Raw genomic sequence first — 19,408 nt, 5'->3', positions numbered from 1 at the left:
TCCTGAATGGTTCTTTCTGGTCAAGAAGAACATAGAAAACGTCTTCTTAAGCTACTTCTCTTCATTTTATACCAGTGATGATTGGTGGAGACTCAACCTCCATGGGCTATCATTTCAGACTATTTTAGAGGAAGACATATCTCCTTTGAGAAGGAGTTTTGGAATGGAAGAAGTTATAATTATTGTGTTCAGCATGGCGAGAGAAAAGCCATATCTCTTCGTTGTATACTAGTGATGACTGGTGGAGACTCAACCTCCATGGGCTTCCATCTCAGATGGGTTTCCAACTCATCAACGAAGGCTTGATAGCAACTCATCTCAGAGAAAAGCCAGGTTGGCATAAGCATGGAATCTACTTTCTTGGCCTTATCCCCAAAAGGGGAGCTGAATCCACTTTCTTGCCCTTATACCAAAAATTGGGAGTTGTGGAATCCAAAGATTAGAAACCCATTAGTTTGATCCAAAACCTCTACAAGGTTGTGGCTAAAGTACTCTAGAAATCTGGACCCGAAGAGGTGTTGTCAAATTCTTAATGGGGTCCAAATCTATCATGAATACACGTTGTGATGCTCCACCTCTTTAAGTGTAAATGCCTCCTCTAGAAATAAGCCTTGAAAAAGCCCTTATTATCATCTTAAAGAGTTAAAGTTAACTGAATCCATGAATCCTTTTATTTTTGGTTAGCTGAATTCGACACTTGATACCCGTGTCGGATTCCGATACGTATCTGTAATCATGCACTAAACTTATATACACTAAACTTTCTTTTAAAACATGCTCTTGATAGTTTGTGGCTCTCAACATATAGACCTTAATAGATTACTTTAGTCTATAAATTGTTAAAACACAGTTTTACATATTTTAGACTTCTCCAATGACTATACAAAATTGTCAATTGAATGAAAGTTACAAAATACATCTTTCTGGCTCTACTCAAGGTGTTATTCATATTACAGATATCGCATAAATCAGATCTAGGATCCTAGTATCCTTTCCACCTAGGCGAACAATTTTTAATTGTCTTATTTTTTATGCTCTTGAAAGTTTGTGGCTCTCAACATATAGACCTTAATAGATTACTTAAGTCTATAAATCGTTAAAACACAGTTTTACATATTTTAGACTTCTCCAATGACTATATAAAATGGTCAATTGAATGAAAGTTATAAATACATCTTTCTTGCTCTATTCAAGGTGTTATTCATATTACAGATATTTCATAAATCAGATCTAGGATGCTAGTATCTTTTCACCTAGGCGAACAATTTTTAATTATCTTATTTTTTATACATAAATTACATTTTAAAGAACTATGCATCAGAATCAAATGTAAATTATCATGCTTTTTATTCTAAGAAACTGATGTCCTCATTTAGGATAGGATCTCACAATTTTTTTTTTTTTTTTGGAATGGTAGTATCTCACAAATTACATGTCAATAAGTAGTATAAGAAGCATTTTCATTAATTAAGTTCAAGTTGAACATCCAAGAGTGACATGTTTTGGCTTAATATGTTTGATTCTTGGATAAGATATGTTTGGTTCAAATATGAACTGAAAGTATAATTTATTTGAGATTGGATTGAAACACTATAGTTCTCATCCGAACCGAAATTGTAAGTTTACATTCGTGATGCATTGGCAACTTGTAAAAGACGCTGCTACTATTGATATCCTACAATTTTCTAATCCCCAAACCTTTGGTGCGTCTAATCATATTTCCTTTTGGAAGGTTAACACGCCTCAATGTTGCAGCCTTTCGGTGGTTAACATGGGGTGGTTGCTATAGCCTCAACGTCACAACCTCTACAAACTGTAACTCCTCTATTCCTGAATCTGAGATCTGGCATCTGAGATCCAATTCTCCAGCAGCGCTGCATATTTTTCTTCAATATAACCTTCACCCATATATGATTGTCTTCATTGCCAAACCTCCATAGCCATTTTCCTAGAAGTGTGTGGTTTCCTTTCTTCACATCTTACCAGTTATATTATGTAGATTTTACGTGATATGGTGTAGAGTGCTCCTTAGTTGCTTCACTTGTTTCTAAAGTTAGGAAGTTTTTCAAGATAGTTGCCATGTTTTTGCTCAAATTATATAATCCTAATCTGATTCAAAAGTGAGGTTATTTTCAAAAACTAAACATTTGGTTTCCTTTTTTAACATGTTACCATTTTATATTGTATAGATTCCACGTGATATAGCCTAGAGTGTTCCCTAGATGGCTTTGTGTGTTTCTAAAGTTAGGAAGTTTTATAAAATAGTTATGATTTTTTCTCGAATTTCTATTTTCTAAAATTGAGTGTAGTCGATTTAATTCATTGGCAGATTTGGTGGTAAAAATCTGCGATTGTTTCCAAAGCTTTGATAGATGGCTTTGTGTGTTTCTAAAGTTAGGAAGTTTTATAAAATAGTGTGATTTTTTCTCGAATTTCTATTTTCTAAAATTGAGTGTAGTGGATTTAATTCATTGGCAGATTTGGTCGTAAAAATCTGCGGTTGTTTCCAAAGCTTTGATTAAGATTTTTGAATATGGACTAGGATTTAAGGTTGATCGGCACGTCCTTCAGCCGATTGACATCTCTTTGTGTCTATCGACCCATCCTCTAGTTCATTCCTCTTTCAAAAATACGCATCGTGTCCCCTCTTTAAGAGCTGCCATGATAAAAAATGATTTAGTGAACCTAATGAAATGGGGCACATAATGAAATGGGGCACAGTATAACCATGTTAAACCAAGAAGTCAGCTTGATAAAGTCAAAAAGAGTGTTTTGTATGTGATAGTATCGTGGGTTACGAAGTTTTTGGAGTGATAGTAGAAAATGTGTTTGATTCCCATGTTTTACAAAGGTTCTTGATTGACCGATCAATAATGATTTATTGAACCTAATGACAAGAGGCACAATATAAGCATGTTAAACCTAGAAGCCAACTTGGTAAGAAGTCAAAAAGTGTGTTCCTTGTGTGACAAGATATTGTGTTGAGAAAGTTCTTGATTGGCTAATCTTAGAAAATGTGTTTGATTCCGAGGCGTTCTACGTAAGTAGGATGCATGGGTCACATATGCATGCATTTTATGGTTTGTTGTGGAGAAGCTGTAAGATCCAAGGAAGCAGGATTCTTCCCTAGGAGTGGGGAACCGCGATTCCCTAGTTCTCGAATCCGAAACGGGTTTCTTCTCGAATCCCCATTCGGATTCATCGGAAACCCGATTCCCACTTTTGGGAATCGCGGTTTATGATTCCCGGAAATGCGATTCCCACTTTTGGGAACTGTGGTTTAATGTTATGTGAACCGCAATTTTCCGGGTTTTCCGGCGATTCCCCGGAAATTCCTTGGCGATTCTCAACTCCCCAACGATTCCCGGCGAATCTCCGGCGACTTGACGAATCCCGCTTCCCACCATTCCGGGGAGCCTTCGATTCCCGCTCTGGCAACCTTGGTAAGATCTACCTTTTTTTAACACTTCAAGGCAAATTGATTAGTAACCAAAAACATAATCAATTTAGTTTGAGAATCATCAAAACAGGTAAGAGGATAGACCCTACATTTTTCCAACCTCTTTCTAAAGGGTGTGTCTATATGCCATCTTTCCAACGTCTTCATTTTCAATCTTCATGTTTGTTAACCGAAAGTTTAGACAGAGAAAAATAAATGAGTTAGGGTTATCTCCCCCTGACTCATCTTTATACTAAAACATAAAGGAATGTACAAAGTCCTAAATGCCCTTAGGCAAGTTACATATTCCAACACTCCCCCTCAAGCTGGAATGTAGATATCATACATTCCTAGCTTGTTACATATATCACTCAATTTTGACTTATTTAAGGTATTTGTAAACATATCAGGTAATTGGTGCCCTGACCGAGTAAACACAGCGCAAATCTCTCTTTTCTGGATTCTTTGACGGATAAAATGACAATCCACTTCAATATGCTTTGTGCGCTCATGGAAGACTGGATTGTTGGCAATGTATATTGCAGCTTTGTTGTCGCAATAAAGCTGCGAAGGAGAAGATGAAATGAAGCCAATTTCAGAAAGAAGATAACGTAGCCAAATAAGTTTCGTGCTTGGCTGTGCCATTGCCCTGTATTCAGCCTCTGCACTGGACTTAGCTATAACATCCTGCTTCTTACTCTTCCATGAAACAATATTGCCACCTACAAATGTACAATACGCAGTGGTGGACCGTCAATCTGCTGGGGATCCAGCCCAATCTGCATCAGAGAAGCCTTCAACTTTCATATGGCCATGTCTTTTGAACATCAATCCCTTCCCTGGAGCCCCTTTCAAATACTTGAGAATCTGTGTCACCGCAGCCCAGTGAGAAGTACGTGGAGAGCTCATATACTGACTGACAAACTCCAACAGCATATGAAATATCTGGCCAAGTAACCGTGAGATATATAAGTTTACCGACAAGCCTGCGATACCTGCCAGGATCCTCCAACAACTCTCCTTCTTCTGGAACGAGTTTCACATTAGGATCCATGGGTGCAGAAGCTGGTTTAACTCCAAGATTGCCTGTTTCTTTTAGCAAGTCCAAGACATACTTTCTCTGTGATAGGAACAAGCCTTTAGAAGAACGAGCAACCTTTATCCCCAAGAAATACCTGAGCTGACCCAAATCCTTAGTAGAGAATTCCTTTTGCAAGAAGGTTTTCAAACGTTGTATACCTTGTGAATTGCTCCCTGTGATGATTATGTCATTCACATAAATTATCAACAAAATACACTCAGCTGAAGAGTGATAACTGAAGACTGAGTGATCCACTGCGCATTGTTTCATGCCAAAGCGCATGACTGCCTCACTGAATCTCCCAAACCACGCACGCGAAGATTGTTTGAGGCTATAGAGTGACTTGCGTAGGCGACACGTAGGAGGAAGTCTCCCCCTGAGCAACAAACCCTGGTGGTTGCTCCATATACACCTCCTCAGTCAGGTCGCCATGGAGGAAGGCATTCTTCACATCCAGCTGATGAAGGGGCCAGCTATGATTAACAGCAAGAGACAGGAGCACACGGACAAAGGGAATTTTTGCAACTGGACTGAAGTTCTCAGTGTAATCAACACCAAAAGTCTGAGTGTATCCTTTCGCGACTAACCGTGCTTTTAAGCGCTCGACAGTACCATCAGGAGGTATTTGATGGAGAAAACCCACCGACAACCAACAGGACGGGCACCGACGGGTAGGGAAACCAGATCCCATGTATCATTACTATGAAGAGCGCCCATTTCTAGGTTCATAGCATCATGCCAGCCAGGATGGTCAAGAGCCTCAGTCACTGACTGTGGTAAAGACATAGAAGACAAGGAGGAAACAAAGCTCTGGAAGGTACTGGTGAGCTTATCATAAGAAACAAAATTCGAAATAGGATATGCAGTGGAACGGGATCTCGTACGAGATGCAATAGGAGAATGAGAAACAACAGAGGAAGGCAGAAGAGAAGATACCTGAGAGCGGGAGAGAGGGATCATCGGCTCAGAAGATGATTGTGCGAGAGGAGGTAGAAGAGACCTATCTGTAACTTGGTGCCGCTGATACTGCTGTGTAATTTTAGGTGGAGCTGGCTTCTCCAACATGGCAGAAGAAGTAGAAGCTGCAGAAGCTGGCCGCACGGAAATAGGAGATGACGGAAGAGAAGCAGGTAGATCTGGTAAGGGAAGCGAGACCTCTGACTTGAGAGAAGGGGTGAAAGATGCCGTGCCATGTTGGAAGAATGCCTCAGACTCAAAGAACGTAACATCGGCCGAGACAAACCAGCGATGCAGACGAGGGCTATAGCAACGATAGCCTTTCTGCGTACGGGAATACCCCAGAAAGACACAACGCTCAGACCGGGGATTGAGTTTGTCACGGCCAGGTCCAAGGTGATGAACAAAACAAACGCATCCAAATACACGAGGTGTCAGAGGAAACTGTTCCTTACCAGGAGATAAAATCTCGAAAGAAGAGGCACCCTCTAAGACAGAGGAAGGAAGGCGATTTGCTAAGAAACACGCCGTGAGAAGGGCATCACTCCAGTATACCTTAAGAACACTCATCTGAAAAAGAAGAGTGCGACCTACTTCAAGCAAATAACGAAGTTTCCTCTCAGCAACACCATTCTGTTGAGAGGTGTACGCACATGAAGACTGATGTAAAATCCCATGTTGGGAGAGATAGGATTGAAAGCCATTAGTATCAGAAAAATATTCTCTAGCATTGTCAGTACGAAGACATTTAATATTGCAATTATATTGATTCTTAATTTCAGAATGAAATGTGCGAAAAGCAAAGAACACGTCGGATTGACTCTTCAGTAAATATAACCAGGTCATGCGTGAGAAGTCATCAATAAACACAATAAAATACCGAAATCCAGTACTAGACGCGACCCTAGAGGGGGTCCCCATACATCAGAATGGACTAATTCAAATGAACTAGACACTCGACTAATGATCCGGGACGGAAACGACACACGACAGTGCTTCCCGAGTTCACAGGACTCGCACTGAAAACTAGAAAATGGTCCGGGAACCAGTGAAGTCTGCTGCAGCCGCTGAAGTGAAGGATGCCCCAGGCGCAATGCCACTGAAATGTATCCACAGAGCTATGTAAGACAGTAGGCGGCCGACAATCAAGGCGATAGAGTCCATCTACCTCACGACCCGTTCCAATCGTCTTCCCAGTTGAGAGATCCTGAAACAAACAGTAAGATGGGAAAAATGAGACAGAACAGTGAAGAGATTTAGTAATTTGGCTAACTGAAAGTAAACTAAATGGTGATTTTGGTACACATAAAACAGAAGATAAGGTAAGAGCAGGATGAGGGGAGATATGACCAACACCAGTGATAGGTGTAGTGGACCCATCAGCAAGGGTGATAGACTGAGAGGGAGACGAGAAAGAGCGAAAAGAATGAAGCTGAGAAGAGTTACCAGTCAGGTGATTGGATGCGCCAGAGTCAATGATCCATGACCCTGAGCTTGATAGAAGGGTAGTGGGTGAACTACGTGGCTGGGCGAAACCTGCAGAGGGAGGACGAGAACTGAGCCGCAGACGCTGGAACTCCTCATAATCGGCACGGGATAATGTATAGGTGGAATCAGCTGGTGCAGGAACAGAAGCAGAGGGAGCGCAATCTGAAGCCGAAGCAGTAGTAGTACCCATGTGAGCCGAGCGTGCCTGACGAAGCTCGGGATGCAGGGTATAGCAATGGTTAATATAATGTCCCTCGCGCTGACAATGAATGCAAAAAGAACGGCCACGACCACCACCAGAACGACCACCACCACGACCACGACCACGACCAGAGGAGGCTCCACCACGAGGCGGGCGAGTACTGCCATCATAGGTCGCGAGAGCAGAACCATCAATAGGAACAGATATCACTGGATCACCAGGAGAGCACTGCTGGATGCGGGAGTAAACCTCTCAGTAAGGGAAGGAATAGCGCCAGAACCGATAATCTGCTCACGAAGATGCATGTACTCTGGACCCAAACTCTCAAGGTACTGCACAACACGGATCTAATCCCTCTGACGGGCAGCCTCTGTGAGATCCGTGGTAAGTGGCATGTAAACATCAAGCTGCTGACAGAGGCCAACAAATTGGCTGTAATGGGTGGCAAGAGAAAGATCACCACGGCGGAAACGCACCCACTCAGAATAGGTAGAGCAGATTCGACTAATGTTTGCCACGCCAGAGTAAAGAAGAGTAACCTGATCCCAGATCCGTTTCGCAGTAGGCAGAAGCATCAAGGGCCCAGAGACGTGAGGGGCCATACTCTGCCACAGAAGGGTACAAACAAGAGCATCCTTCTGTTCCCATCGATCAAAGGTGGGATCCGTCGTAGGAGGAGGATCACGACAAATGACGTGGGCTTTCCCACGGGTAATAAGATACTTCTCGACGGCTGCTTTCCAAATAACATAGTTTGCAGAGAGATGATGACGAAGAAGACGCCAAAGAGGGTGTCGGACGAACACCAGGAACCACTCCTGTGGAAGGATTGTCAAGCACCTCCTCCATAACAACAAGCAAGAAAGAAACAGACAATCCAAACCAAGACGAATAATAGGAGATAACAGAATAGGTGGGCAAACTAGGATACGCCAAGAAAGCTAGACGCGGCTCCAAGAATGACGGGCATCGACGAAGCTTGACAAGAGGGAAGCCATGAGGCACAGAGGGGAGCCGCAAAGACAAACAGTAATCAAAGTAGGGTAAGAGATGAAGATCTAACACATAATAACAGGGAGAAAATAGTGGTAGGGTTTACCAAGTGATGAAAGGAAGAGGAGGAAAAATGATGTGGGTTGAAAAATTTGGGGTGTGAGGCTTACCAGCAAACCTACGAATTGGTGGCTGGAAAAAAAAAATTTGAAGATGTTACTTGATTTTTTGTTCAAATTTTGTAGAATTGCAGGAAAGATTGCTATTTGATGGTTGTTGTGATTCCCTTTCCCTCTCTCTTTAAAATTCTTTTTGGGTTTCTATGGTAGTGTTTAGATTTTTGTGGAATTTTGTAGAAGGGCCATAATATTTTCACCCCCCTTGCATTATGCATGCCCCCCCCCCCCCTCCTTTATCATGCGATTTGACGTCAAAAAGCGTTAAATTTGCCCACTTTTCACGTCAAATCACATTATAGAGGAGCGCATGCGTAATGCAGGGGGAGTGAAAATATCATCTCCCTTGTAGAATTGCAGGAAAGATTGCTATTTGATGGTTGTTATGATTCCCTCTCCCTCTCTCTTTAAATTCTTTTGGGTTTCTATGGTAGTGGTTAGTTTGTGCAAATTTTAATGAGTCTAAGTTGGTACTTAGATTTGAGCTTGAGATTGTTGGGTCAGCAGTTTGCCGTGAAAAAGAAAATTGATGACTTCTCTTTTTGGTTATTAAGAAAAATGATGTTTTTTTCCTTGAGAAAGGAAGTAGTTTGATGATTATTGTGACTTTTATCCATAATAATGGTGAGAATTATATGTTTACCTCTTTCTCAAGACTCATGACTTGATAGCAAATTACCCTTGGAAGCTGTGAAGCAATAATATATATAATGGTGAAAATGGAAGGAAAACATGGTGGGATTTTGAAAATCAGATAGGCATAGTTCTTAGTATTATTAAAATGCATAAAACTAAGTCATGGCTCCCCTTAATCACATTTTCTTGTTCTCAGTGCATTAAGAGGACCCATCAATATCTTGTAAGGTTATTACTTTTTATGATTATTATTAAGTTGACTCAAATTATGGGTTTGCATCTGGTGTGATGTCTAGGTCCTTTCTCTAAAAGTGCTAAAATGAAATTTATTGCTTCTCTGTAATGTTTGGGTACCCACATCAGTGATGTTCATTTTTTTTCTTTGATTTGTTGTGTAGTTTCATACTCTTTTAATCAGAGATCTTTGAGCCACATTGTTAGAACATCCTTTTCATTTGAGAATCTGAACATAAGATCTCTGATTAATCGCACTAATAATCAAATCACCTACTGCGATCAAATCCCGAAAATAGTAGAACCATATTTGCGCGAACAGAACATACAGAAACCGGGGAAAACAACAGATCCAAGGCCGCACAAAAACAGAAATAGACCTCTAAAGCCAATAAAGATTGAACATAAACCACACGACAAACCGGATTGATTTTAGATTTGGATTCAAACAAGAGGCAAAAGAAAACTGAGAAACTAGATCTACAAGAACGGGGCAATCCAGAATGATCAAAGATCAGGCATCAGTGAAGGAAAACCCAAAGGATCCTGCAATTGATCGTCCCCAAGATGTACTCTCTCGGCTCGTCTCGTCCCACATTATTTTGCATTATCTCTGATGCTCTTTCTTTTTAAGGTATGTCTTATTTTGCTTTGCTAGGGCCATCTCGACCTTTGCATATTTTTTTCATACATTTGGTCTGACTTTTTAATTTTTATTGAATCATTTTCGAAAAACTGCGATATATAGTCTATATTGGGCTTACTGCCCATATGTTGTATCGGCCAAGGGTGAATGCGTAGATATTGGCCAAGTTAGAAACTGTGATATAACACGCACAGACACACAAGAAAATGGCTTGCGCTATGCATGAAATTATTCATGCAAAAATATATGTTTTCATGTTTAAATTTTTATGATTTAAGAATAGAGCCAGAGCTGTAAAATATAAGCTTTAGTACCTGTAATATGTGTAATAGCTATAAAGAAATTCACAATTACACTTTACAAGGTATTTAATAGTTAGACTGGAAACTTTACCTTAAGGTTTTAAATAACCTTGAAGACCTTCTAGTTTTCCCATTAAATATAGAAATTTACATTTGTAAGGTAATTAGAAGTAAAAGGAAAATTTACATCTATCTCAACTCAACTCAAGTCAACAAAGCCTTTGTCTCAAATTAGTTGGGGTCGGCTAAATGAATCCTTTAGAAAATTTACATCTATAAGGTTTTAAAAAACATAGGGGCACCGACTTTTCTATATATTATAGATTTAATAACTATTGGAAAATTTACATTAATAAAGTTTGGGGGCAACCCAATTTCTATTATTATATATAGTTTAATTGTACTTATTTGAAATAGTGTGTCGGTGAGGGCATGCAATACTTTCTCCAGTCCTTTTCATAACAGCAAACTAATAAGGCTTATCTGAAAGGAGGGTGCAGCACTATTCATTTTTCAGAAAATAAATTACAACAGGGATATCATTCAAAAAAAATAAATTACAACAGGGATACATTTCTCTTTCACAACTCTTGTTGTTGCTACTACCGCTATGTGTTAATGTTATTATTATTTCTATTATTACTGTGTATGCTTAATAACTTGATTGAATTCTCAAAAAAATTGGCTTGTGTCAAACTATATCTGCGATCAGCATTTGTTGACTTTTATTGACACAATCTTATTTACTTGATTGATATTTCACGATTTCTTTTCTCAAAAAAGCTTGTGTAAAATCTTAAAGTTGCCTTTTTATTCTGAGGGCCGGGCTGGTCAGATTTAAGCAAGGTTTTAAATTTCGGTGTCCGTTTCGATTTCGGTCGCCATAGAAACATAAACATTTCGGTTTCGGTTGGAAATTTCGGTAGAAATCCTATAAAATCACGAAAACATATGGAAACATACACAAATGACAGATTTTAACAGGAAAAGCTAGAATAAATATAAATGCATATTTAGAAACCATCACATAATGACATAAGCAACACAACAATCCATAATGGTTTAACAACACGAAGACCTAGTAAAATGCATTATCGCGCATGTCTGATAATTAGTATATACCAATTACCAAATTTCATATGTAATTTATTTAAATATTTATGCATAATCCTTGCACCACATTTCACATGCAATTCATATAAATATAATTATGTAATACATATTGATATAGTATACTAGCCTTACACTTGTGATTTTGGTTTAGGCATTTCAGCCGTTTCGGCTTTGGTTTCGGTGGGGATGGAAACAGTAACATTTTGGTCATTTTGTATCGGTTTCGGTGGAAATTTAATACCATGGATTTAAGTCTAAAAGCTACACTAAAATTCTTCCACAATGGATAATTCAGACACCATTCCATTTTATTCTGAATTGTTTTAGCCAATTTTTGCCACTAGGGAGAAACACTGATTTGTCTGTTGGTTCTTTTTGATCTGTGATCGTTTTTTTTTTCATGACGAGTGTTCTCTATGATGCATCCTTTAAAATGTTGGAGTATCCGAGCATCTGATAAGTCTACTAGGAAATCAAAGCCTTCAAAACAAGGTTTTGTGGACAATCAAATCTAGAGGATCCTTGTGATTTGTAATTCACTGATTCTTATGTATGACTTTGTTAGTTATAATTTGTTGCTTCATATTTCATCTGTATTCCTTTTCTTTCTTGCATCTATTTGTGTTAATGTATTTTACCTGGATAATGTCTCATCTAATTCTATCTTTTATCTATGTTGCAGGAATTTCAATGCCTTTATGACAGTCTTTTGTTGCGCCCAATAGATTGCTCTGTTGGGTAAGACCCACATGACCCGGACTCTTTTGTTGCTTTGATTTTGCTTCCAAAACTTTAGAAATGAATTACCCAGGAATTTCCTTGCATCTCGCTGGAAGCTTCCTTTTGGGTGTTGAGTCACAGTACTTTGATCCCTTTTCTTGCAATGCACAACAAGCCTGATTATAACTCATTTCGAAATAATTTCTCCATTACAAAATTCGTGAGTTGTGGTGCTAAAGATTTGAATAGAACCCTCGGCGTAATATTTTCATGCAAACAAAATTAGTGGCGGCCAAGCCATTTTAGACACCAACAATACGCATAAACAAGATGCAACCTGAAGATTTTGTATGAATCCTATGAGCAATGGTAGGTTGGGGAAAATGGCTTGGTTTGGTGTTCTGTGTTTGTTGTCTTTCTCCAGTACAGTGAAATGTGGATAAAATTACAGTGAAGTATGGATTAAAAAATGAGAAAAGTGTATCTACTCGATCGAGTAGTTAACTTATCTACTCCGTTGGCTTAAATACAATGGGGGCCCACATTGCTTGGGTGATGCAAAACATTCATTTGATGGGCCCTCACATAGATAGGGTGTGCCCAAAAAATCAGCTCCATAGGATCATCCTAACCCTTCGATTTGTGGAGGTTAAAATGGACAGGTATGAACCTTCACAAATTTGTCCATTTTTTACCTTCACAAATCGAAGGGTTAGGATGATCCTAAGGGGCTGATTTTTTGGGCACACCCTATCTATGTGAGGGCCTATCAAATGAATGCTTTGGATCATCCAAACAATGTGGGCCCACTGTGATTCTGGCTGACAGAGTGGATAACTAGATAAGTCTCGAGTAGAATCTATTTTTATACCTCTTATGATGCACTGGGAGCTTATTGGGATATAATCGATTAATCGAATCACATTCAAATAATATTTGATCTCAGTTCAATGTATATTAGATTTGAGTATGTGACCCATGATCTGAGGATGAGAAACTAACTCTTGAAGAGGGGAGGGAGGGAGGGATTTTAACAAGTTAGCCTACAATTTTTTTTTCATGGAAAATGTACTTTCCAGTGTTTGTTTAACTCATTTTACATTAGATTTTTTCCAAAATAAAAAAAGTCACATTCTAGGAAGATTGAAAACCTCTTAGACCCTGAAAATTATTTTTCGTTGGAATTTTTCTATAATTTCCCCCCGCAATAGTTAGTTTAAGAAAACTAATTTTTTTCTAGAATTTCCTGTCTTTCCGTTGTTTCATTACACATGGAAAAAAGTAATATAAATCACCGTTTCAGTTCAAGATTTATTTCGGGCAGTGATAAATCAACCCCCTAATATCTTAAATCGACCCCTCTCTCAACTGCCCTATATGGGGGTCGATTTAAGATATTTGGGGGGTTTCAATTTATAGTAAGATTCCTCTAAATAAGCCAAACGATATCATTTCCCTCTGGATCGTGAAAACAAAAAAATTTCCTAGGAAAAAAGTTTTCCACGAGATTCTTTCCATGAATCCAAAAATTATGTCCTGTTTGTATTGCAGGAATTTTTCCGTAAAGTTTGGAAAGAAAAAACTAATCTGGAATTTTACTTTTCCATAGTTTGACTACACTGGAAACAATTAACAAAATCCAATGTGGATGTAGATGGACCTTCATTTTATGATAAACTCCATCTAAATAGGCCCTCACCATATCAGTTCCCAAATATAAAAAAATTCAAGGTAAAATTTCTTTTGTAGAAATATTTTTCCTGCAATCCAAACACGGCCTTAGATCCAAAATAGCCGTGGTAAGAACTCATGAAATACCCCAAATCCGTCCAAAACGTGGGAACGTTTGGGGGAGAGGGTATTTTTGTCCCAAAATTTTAAAATATTAAATTAAATAGGTTAGTTTCCTAGTTCGAATGGGTTAGGGTTTCCAAAAGCCTGCTAAGTTAGGACTCTTAAGAGCTAGAGTATATAAAAACACCATAAAGCTACAGATTTTGGAATTCTAAACCCTAAAGAGAAATTGGTGTGGAGCTTTTGAGAGAGGAGATCAAGAAAAGCTTAGGGAATTCATCTTCCAAGAAGTATGTAGATATAATTTTGGTTTATTTTTCTCCCTAAAGAGATTCAAATCTCTCAAGAATAAAGATAATAGTGTAATCATGGTGATTAAATCAAGCCTTGCGTTCTTCGATTGAAGAACCATTGATTAGGGTTGAAGAAATTGGTTTTTCTCAGAAGATCTTCGCACTCTATCGCGTTAGATGCCCTAATCAAGTGGGGGAGATTAATCAATATGTTATTAAGAGGTTTAGTATGTTTAAGGGAAGAAGAAAGATGGATTTTCGGGTAGAAATCCGGAAGGAATTGGTATTTTTAGAGTTTTGATCGGAAAAACCAGTTTTCCCAGTGACAGTCGACTAGTTGGGCCGGTCGACTGGTGCGCCAAGACTGGGTTTTGGCCCAGATTCAGTAGTTGATGGGCAGTCGACTGGAGCGCCAATACTGTTTTCAGTTGTTTAAAACAATAGTCAAGGGTCAGTCGATTGGTGGGCCCCAGTCGACTGCCAATGACTTAAAAATTGTAAAATGATTTTGGGAGTTTTCCAATTTATTTTTAGGGCACGGATCTGCCCCGTGGGACTTGGGTATTAATCCAAAGTATTGATTAAGGGTTAATATGGACTGTAGGGGATACTACACAGTAATCGAAGGAGTTACTTCGTGGGAGACAAATCAGATGAGTACCACAGGTGAGTAGACTTGTTCTACCACGGTTATTCATTATATTGAATATGATTTATTATGCAAAGTTATGCATGTTTATGATTGTTATTGACTGTGTTGGTGTACACGAGAGTCAATAGTCATGGTATGGTATTAACTCCTGGTGCGGATTTACCATATGCACTTATGTGTGCCGGTTAGACTTGATAGTCATGGTATAGTGTTGACTCCTGGTTCGGATCTACCGTACCCACGTATGTGCCAGTCTTGACTTGATACGCAGTACTTGCATCAGAACATGGTGTTGTCTAAGTGAGGATGCAACAGTTAATGTCCGTTGAGACAAAGTGTTTTGCATGATTATTAGTGTATAAGACTTTTTCTAGACCATCGAAGTAATGGTCATGGATCAAGCCGCAGTATCACTTTTCGAGGTATTACGATGGTGAAATCTCATACGAGATCGTTGGGATTCGGCTTCCTACGAGTTAGTAGGCAGGTTCCGTTGGCTACGTAGTCTGGTAGGGGTGTCAACGGATCCACTTTGGATCGGATCCACCTATGTCTTAGTCACGATCCATTCAAATCCCTTATCGGTCGGATTGGATTCAGAGTGTTCTTCGGATCCTACTTCTTGTGTCCCTGTCACGATCCATTTCAAATCGGACCGTCCATCGGAGTGTTCTAGTAGGTCTTACTTACAAAACAGAAAAAAATCTCAGCCTTCTTCATTTGAAATGAACTCAAAAACTTCCTCAATTCAGAAAAGAATTAGTTACTATATCTAATAACAACCCATGATTTTGATGAAGAATAGGATTTATTGTTGAAAAAACTCCAATGTTTGAGGGTGCGCGACGATAAAACTTTTGAGTAACTAATCCTTGACTCCTTGTTGAAGTAGAGTGGCAAGTTTACAAGAAGAAAAACCAATTGAGGATTGGAAGAGAAAAGGTGCCAGGAAAAGGGGGAAAGTGGAAAGTTGTAAGCTAAGTAATATTTAGTTCAATTTTATGAAAATACCCCTCATTTAAGTATTAATATAAGAAATATTTAGAGGGTATTTTAGTAAAAGAATTCGGATCGTGACTATCCATCGGATTTTTTTGCCATGTCTTGATCACGATCCAAAATTTTTCGGATCTTATGAAGAGGATCCATAATATGTCCATTGATCCTTCTCATGTGCCTAGATCCTGTTCATTAAGGTTCGGATTCGGACTGTCTGGGTCCATTGACACCCCTATAGTCTAGCAGTAATAGTCTCATTACACTAGGCATCAGGCGAAGCTACAGTTACAGTTAAAGTTACAGTTACAGATACAGTTATGCATGTTTATGCCAGTTATACAGTTTGCTAGCTAGATTGCTATGCTAGTTACAGTTTTACATATGTTGCCAATTATTCTGTTTATTTAATTAGTATTATGTTATTAAGTGTAGACATGTTTATTTCACTGGGCATTAGCTCATTCCACGCATTCTTTTTACAGGTGATGGACAATAGGATGCTTGATTTCGTAGGCTTGGGAGTGAGCAAGGGCGTCAGATTAGGAGATTTATTATTTTTATTTATTCAGATAGTAGTCTTAGTTGCAATAAACATTGAGACATTTAACTGGTTTCTTGATGTAGTCCATTGGACAAAGATTTTAGTTTCCGCATTGATGACTCTGATGATGAATTAATATATTAGTTTTGCTTAGTAGCTCTGTTTATTGCATAGTTCTAGTGTGAATGCCTTATATATTCGTGGTTTGATGAATATGTGGCGTTGTTATGTGCCTAGACCGGAAACTCGGTTGGGGCGTGACAAGTCATGGCAAAAATAACCGTAAAAAGTGGATGTAGAAAAAGGGTACTTGTATTAGCCTATTTGCAATAGGCCATTGGCACTACCATGTTTTAATAATTGCACAAAGTTATCTTTTCTTTTCTATTTTAATTGACTTCTGAGAGCTTTTTGGCAATTGTAATAACCTTTGATAGCTCTTTAGTTAATAAACGACAAGATAAGCTAGTGCAATTATCAAAACATGACCATGCCAGTATCATTAGCCTTGCAATATCACGATTGTTTTCCTTTTTTTTAATCAAATATGTATAGTATAGATTCTTCTTCATGAAATTTTTCTTAAGGATTCATTTACCCGACCCCAACTAGTTTGGGACAAAGGCTTTGTTGAGTTGTTGAGTTGAGATCAAATATGTATAGTAATATATACTTAGATGGATGTGCGGCCACAAAAGGTTAGATAGAATTAAAACTGAAGACATCCGTAACAAGGTGGGGGTGGCACCAATTGAGGAGAAGATGAGAGAGCACCGCTTAAGATGGTTTTGGCATAGCCTTTAGATACTCTGGTGAGAAGAAGTGACTCGTGCCAAGTTGATGGAGTAAAAAGTGGTAGGGGCAGACCCAAAATAACTTGGGTAGAAACAGCGACGAAAGACTTGATGGCTAGGAACATAACAGAGAACATGACCTTGGATATGAGAGAATTGAAGAAAAATGATCTATGTGGACTAACCCAACTAGTGTCAAGATTAGACTTAGTCAATTTGATCCGGGTAGATTCTTTCACCTTCTTCATGAAAATTTTCTAGAGGATTCATTAGCCGACCCCAACTAGTTTTGGACAAAGGCTTAGTTGAGTGGAGTTGAGTTTATGTATAGTAATATATACTATACAATAACTAAGGCAAACCAAATTTTGATAATTACACTGCGCAGATCAATTACTTGTAACTACAGATCAATTACTTGTGTGTGTGTGGGGGGTGGGGGGTGGCTGGCTTCCATCTTTAGTGATAGGCTTCACCTTGAAGAGCATTAAATATATCGAATATTTTAACAACGTCTCCAGTGGATTTTAACAATATTGGTTTACCCAACCATACAATTTTATGATCAATGATGGAAGGCCCCCCTTATACTTTGGGTTTAGCTTATTGGATTTTTTTAACCGCAATCCTTGGCTTCACTTGATTAATACCTGACTAAAGAGACTGCTTATACACCATTCAAAAAGAAAAAAGAAGAAGAAAGAAAACAAAGAGAGACTGCCTATATATAAAAACAGAAACACATCCTCTGAAAGTTTAGATGCAGAAACCAGCAATCAGACGAAGCTCTGAAAGTTTTAGGCATATCATACAATCGTATAAAAACTTAACACCGCAGTGAAGCTCACTGGCTGTTGCTTTATTGATTTTCAAGTAAAAAATTGTTCACTACAAGTTTCTTCTAAGTGCACCAACCAATGTAAATATAATTGTACTTAGGCCCTGTTTGGACTGCAAGACAAATATTTATTTCTTGAAATTTTTCCTAGGAATTTTGTTTTCATCCCAACAATTTAGGAGGAATTGATAGAGTTATGGCTTAGCTAGAGGGGTTTCATTATAAATTGAAGATCTCTAAATAAACGATGAACCACTCTACCAAAATGAAAGAAGCTTCACTCCTTTAGATAAAAAATGAATCTTAGTCATTGGTAATCGTCATTGAATCAAGGGGTTTATCCGTGGTTATTTTAATTTGAGTGGTTGAAACCACATCCTTCAACTGTAATCAAACAACTGAAAAATAAAAACGTTTGGAAAAAAAATCTTTTCATAACTTTTTAAAAAAACTACCTACAATCCAAACTGGGAATGATTCCCTACCTTATACTGCCCAATTCCACCATTTCGTTAAAAAAAATAAAAAAAACTGAATAAGGGGTACATAATCCAAACAGGGGTGGAATGGATGGGGGAAATGCTGAAATCTAATTCCTGCCCAAGAGATGGTATCCTGATTCTGCTCCAGTCGGAATTAAATTTTTATTCAAATTTCTATTTATTTGAGTTTTTCCTTCCCATTTATAGGGAAATTGGAATAGGAATCAGAATAAGATGCTGATTCTGATTCAGATCTTGATTCCTGATTCCAACAATCCAAACGCAACCTTAGTGTATCCATTACCCTTCTTGGAATGAAGCTATTCTCATCTTTCAATCCTCAAGATAGGTTGGAGGAAAGCATAACAATGATCTCGATTCAATTCTTAGCCTCAGCAATTTCAAAGGACCAAAACCCTGCTTCACTATCAATATCCAGTCCAGAATCAGAATACCTCGCCACTGTGAAGTATCGAGAACAATCTTTTCATGTCTTGTCCAGTTATCCGGCAAACATTCCAAATCTAGAAATACCTTCCTTTTACATTCTATATTCCCTATTAAAGATTAAGATGATTCATCCTTCAGCCTTTGGAGTAATTGGTTGTTTCACATGGTATAAGAGAAATTGCTTGGGTTCAGAATTTCTAGATATTAAAAATACACATGTAATGGCCAACGCAAAAGAGGGGCCACATGTGCCATGTGTAGGCCAACCCTAAAAAGATGGGCCACACGTGAGGGGAAGTGTTAAATAGGAGTGCAACCTGGGTCGGGTCGGGTCGGGTTGAGCTTTTGCTAAAAAATGAATTGAAACCAGCCCAAACCCGACCCGATTTTAAGGTAAAAGCTCAACCCGGATTCCCAAAAATCAACCCGAGTTGCACCTCTAGTGTTAAAGTATAAAAAGATAAAATAACGCCATCTCCAACAGCTTAAGCACTTGGAGTAATTGGTTGTTTCACATAGTGAGATACCTTTCACTGGCGGAATGGTCACACAGCCTTCCATCCAATCAATGCACTTCA

The 19,408-nt window shown here is 38.6% G+C and overlaps 1 protein-coding gene across 15 annotated transcripts in view; it reads left to right on the top strand.

Moving 5' to 3' along the window:
- LOC143886508 (uncharacterized) overlaps window positions 1–12,389 on the top strand; it is a 41,968-nt gene extending 29,579 nt beyond the window's left edge. For 11 of the 15 annotated variants that reach the window (XR_013253858.1, XR_013253856.1, XR_013253850.1 and 8 more), the window contains one exon: window positions 11,950–12,225. Coding sequence is in view for 3 of the 15 variants with exons in the window: in XM_077390502.1 (XP_077246617.1) it covers window positions 11,950–12,009 (60 nt within the window). In the remaining 12 variants the exon portion in view is untranslated. Of the gene's footprint in view, window positions 1–9,370; window positions 9,841–11,949 lie in introns of all 15 variants that reach the window. The other 4 variants (XR_013253851.1, XR_013253846.1, XR_013253845.1 and 1 more) reach the window with 2 other exon arrangements.
- Window positions 12,390–19,408: the final 7,019 nt, after the last annotated feature.

This window comes from Tasmannia lanceolata, unplaced genomic scaffold (genome assembly GCF_043159265.1).
Source record: "Tasmannia lanceolata isolate RefF3 unplaced genomic scaffold, GAP_Taslan_0.1 ptg000011l, whole genome shotgun sequence".
NCBI classification, from domain to species: Eukaryota; Viridiplantae; Streptophyta; class Magnoliopsida; order Canellales; family Winteraceae; genus Tasmannia; species Tasmannia lanceolata.
The sequence above is the reverse complement of the archived record's forward strand: the minus strand, read 5'-3'. Positions and strand labels throughout refer to the sequence as shown.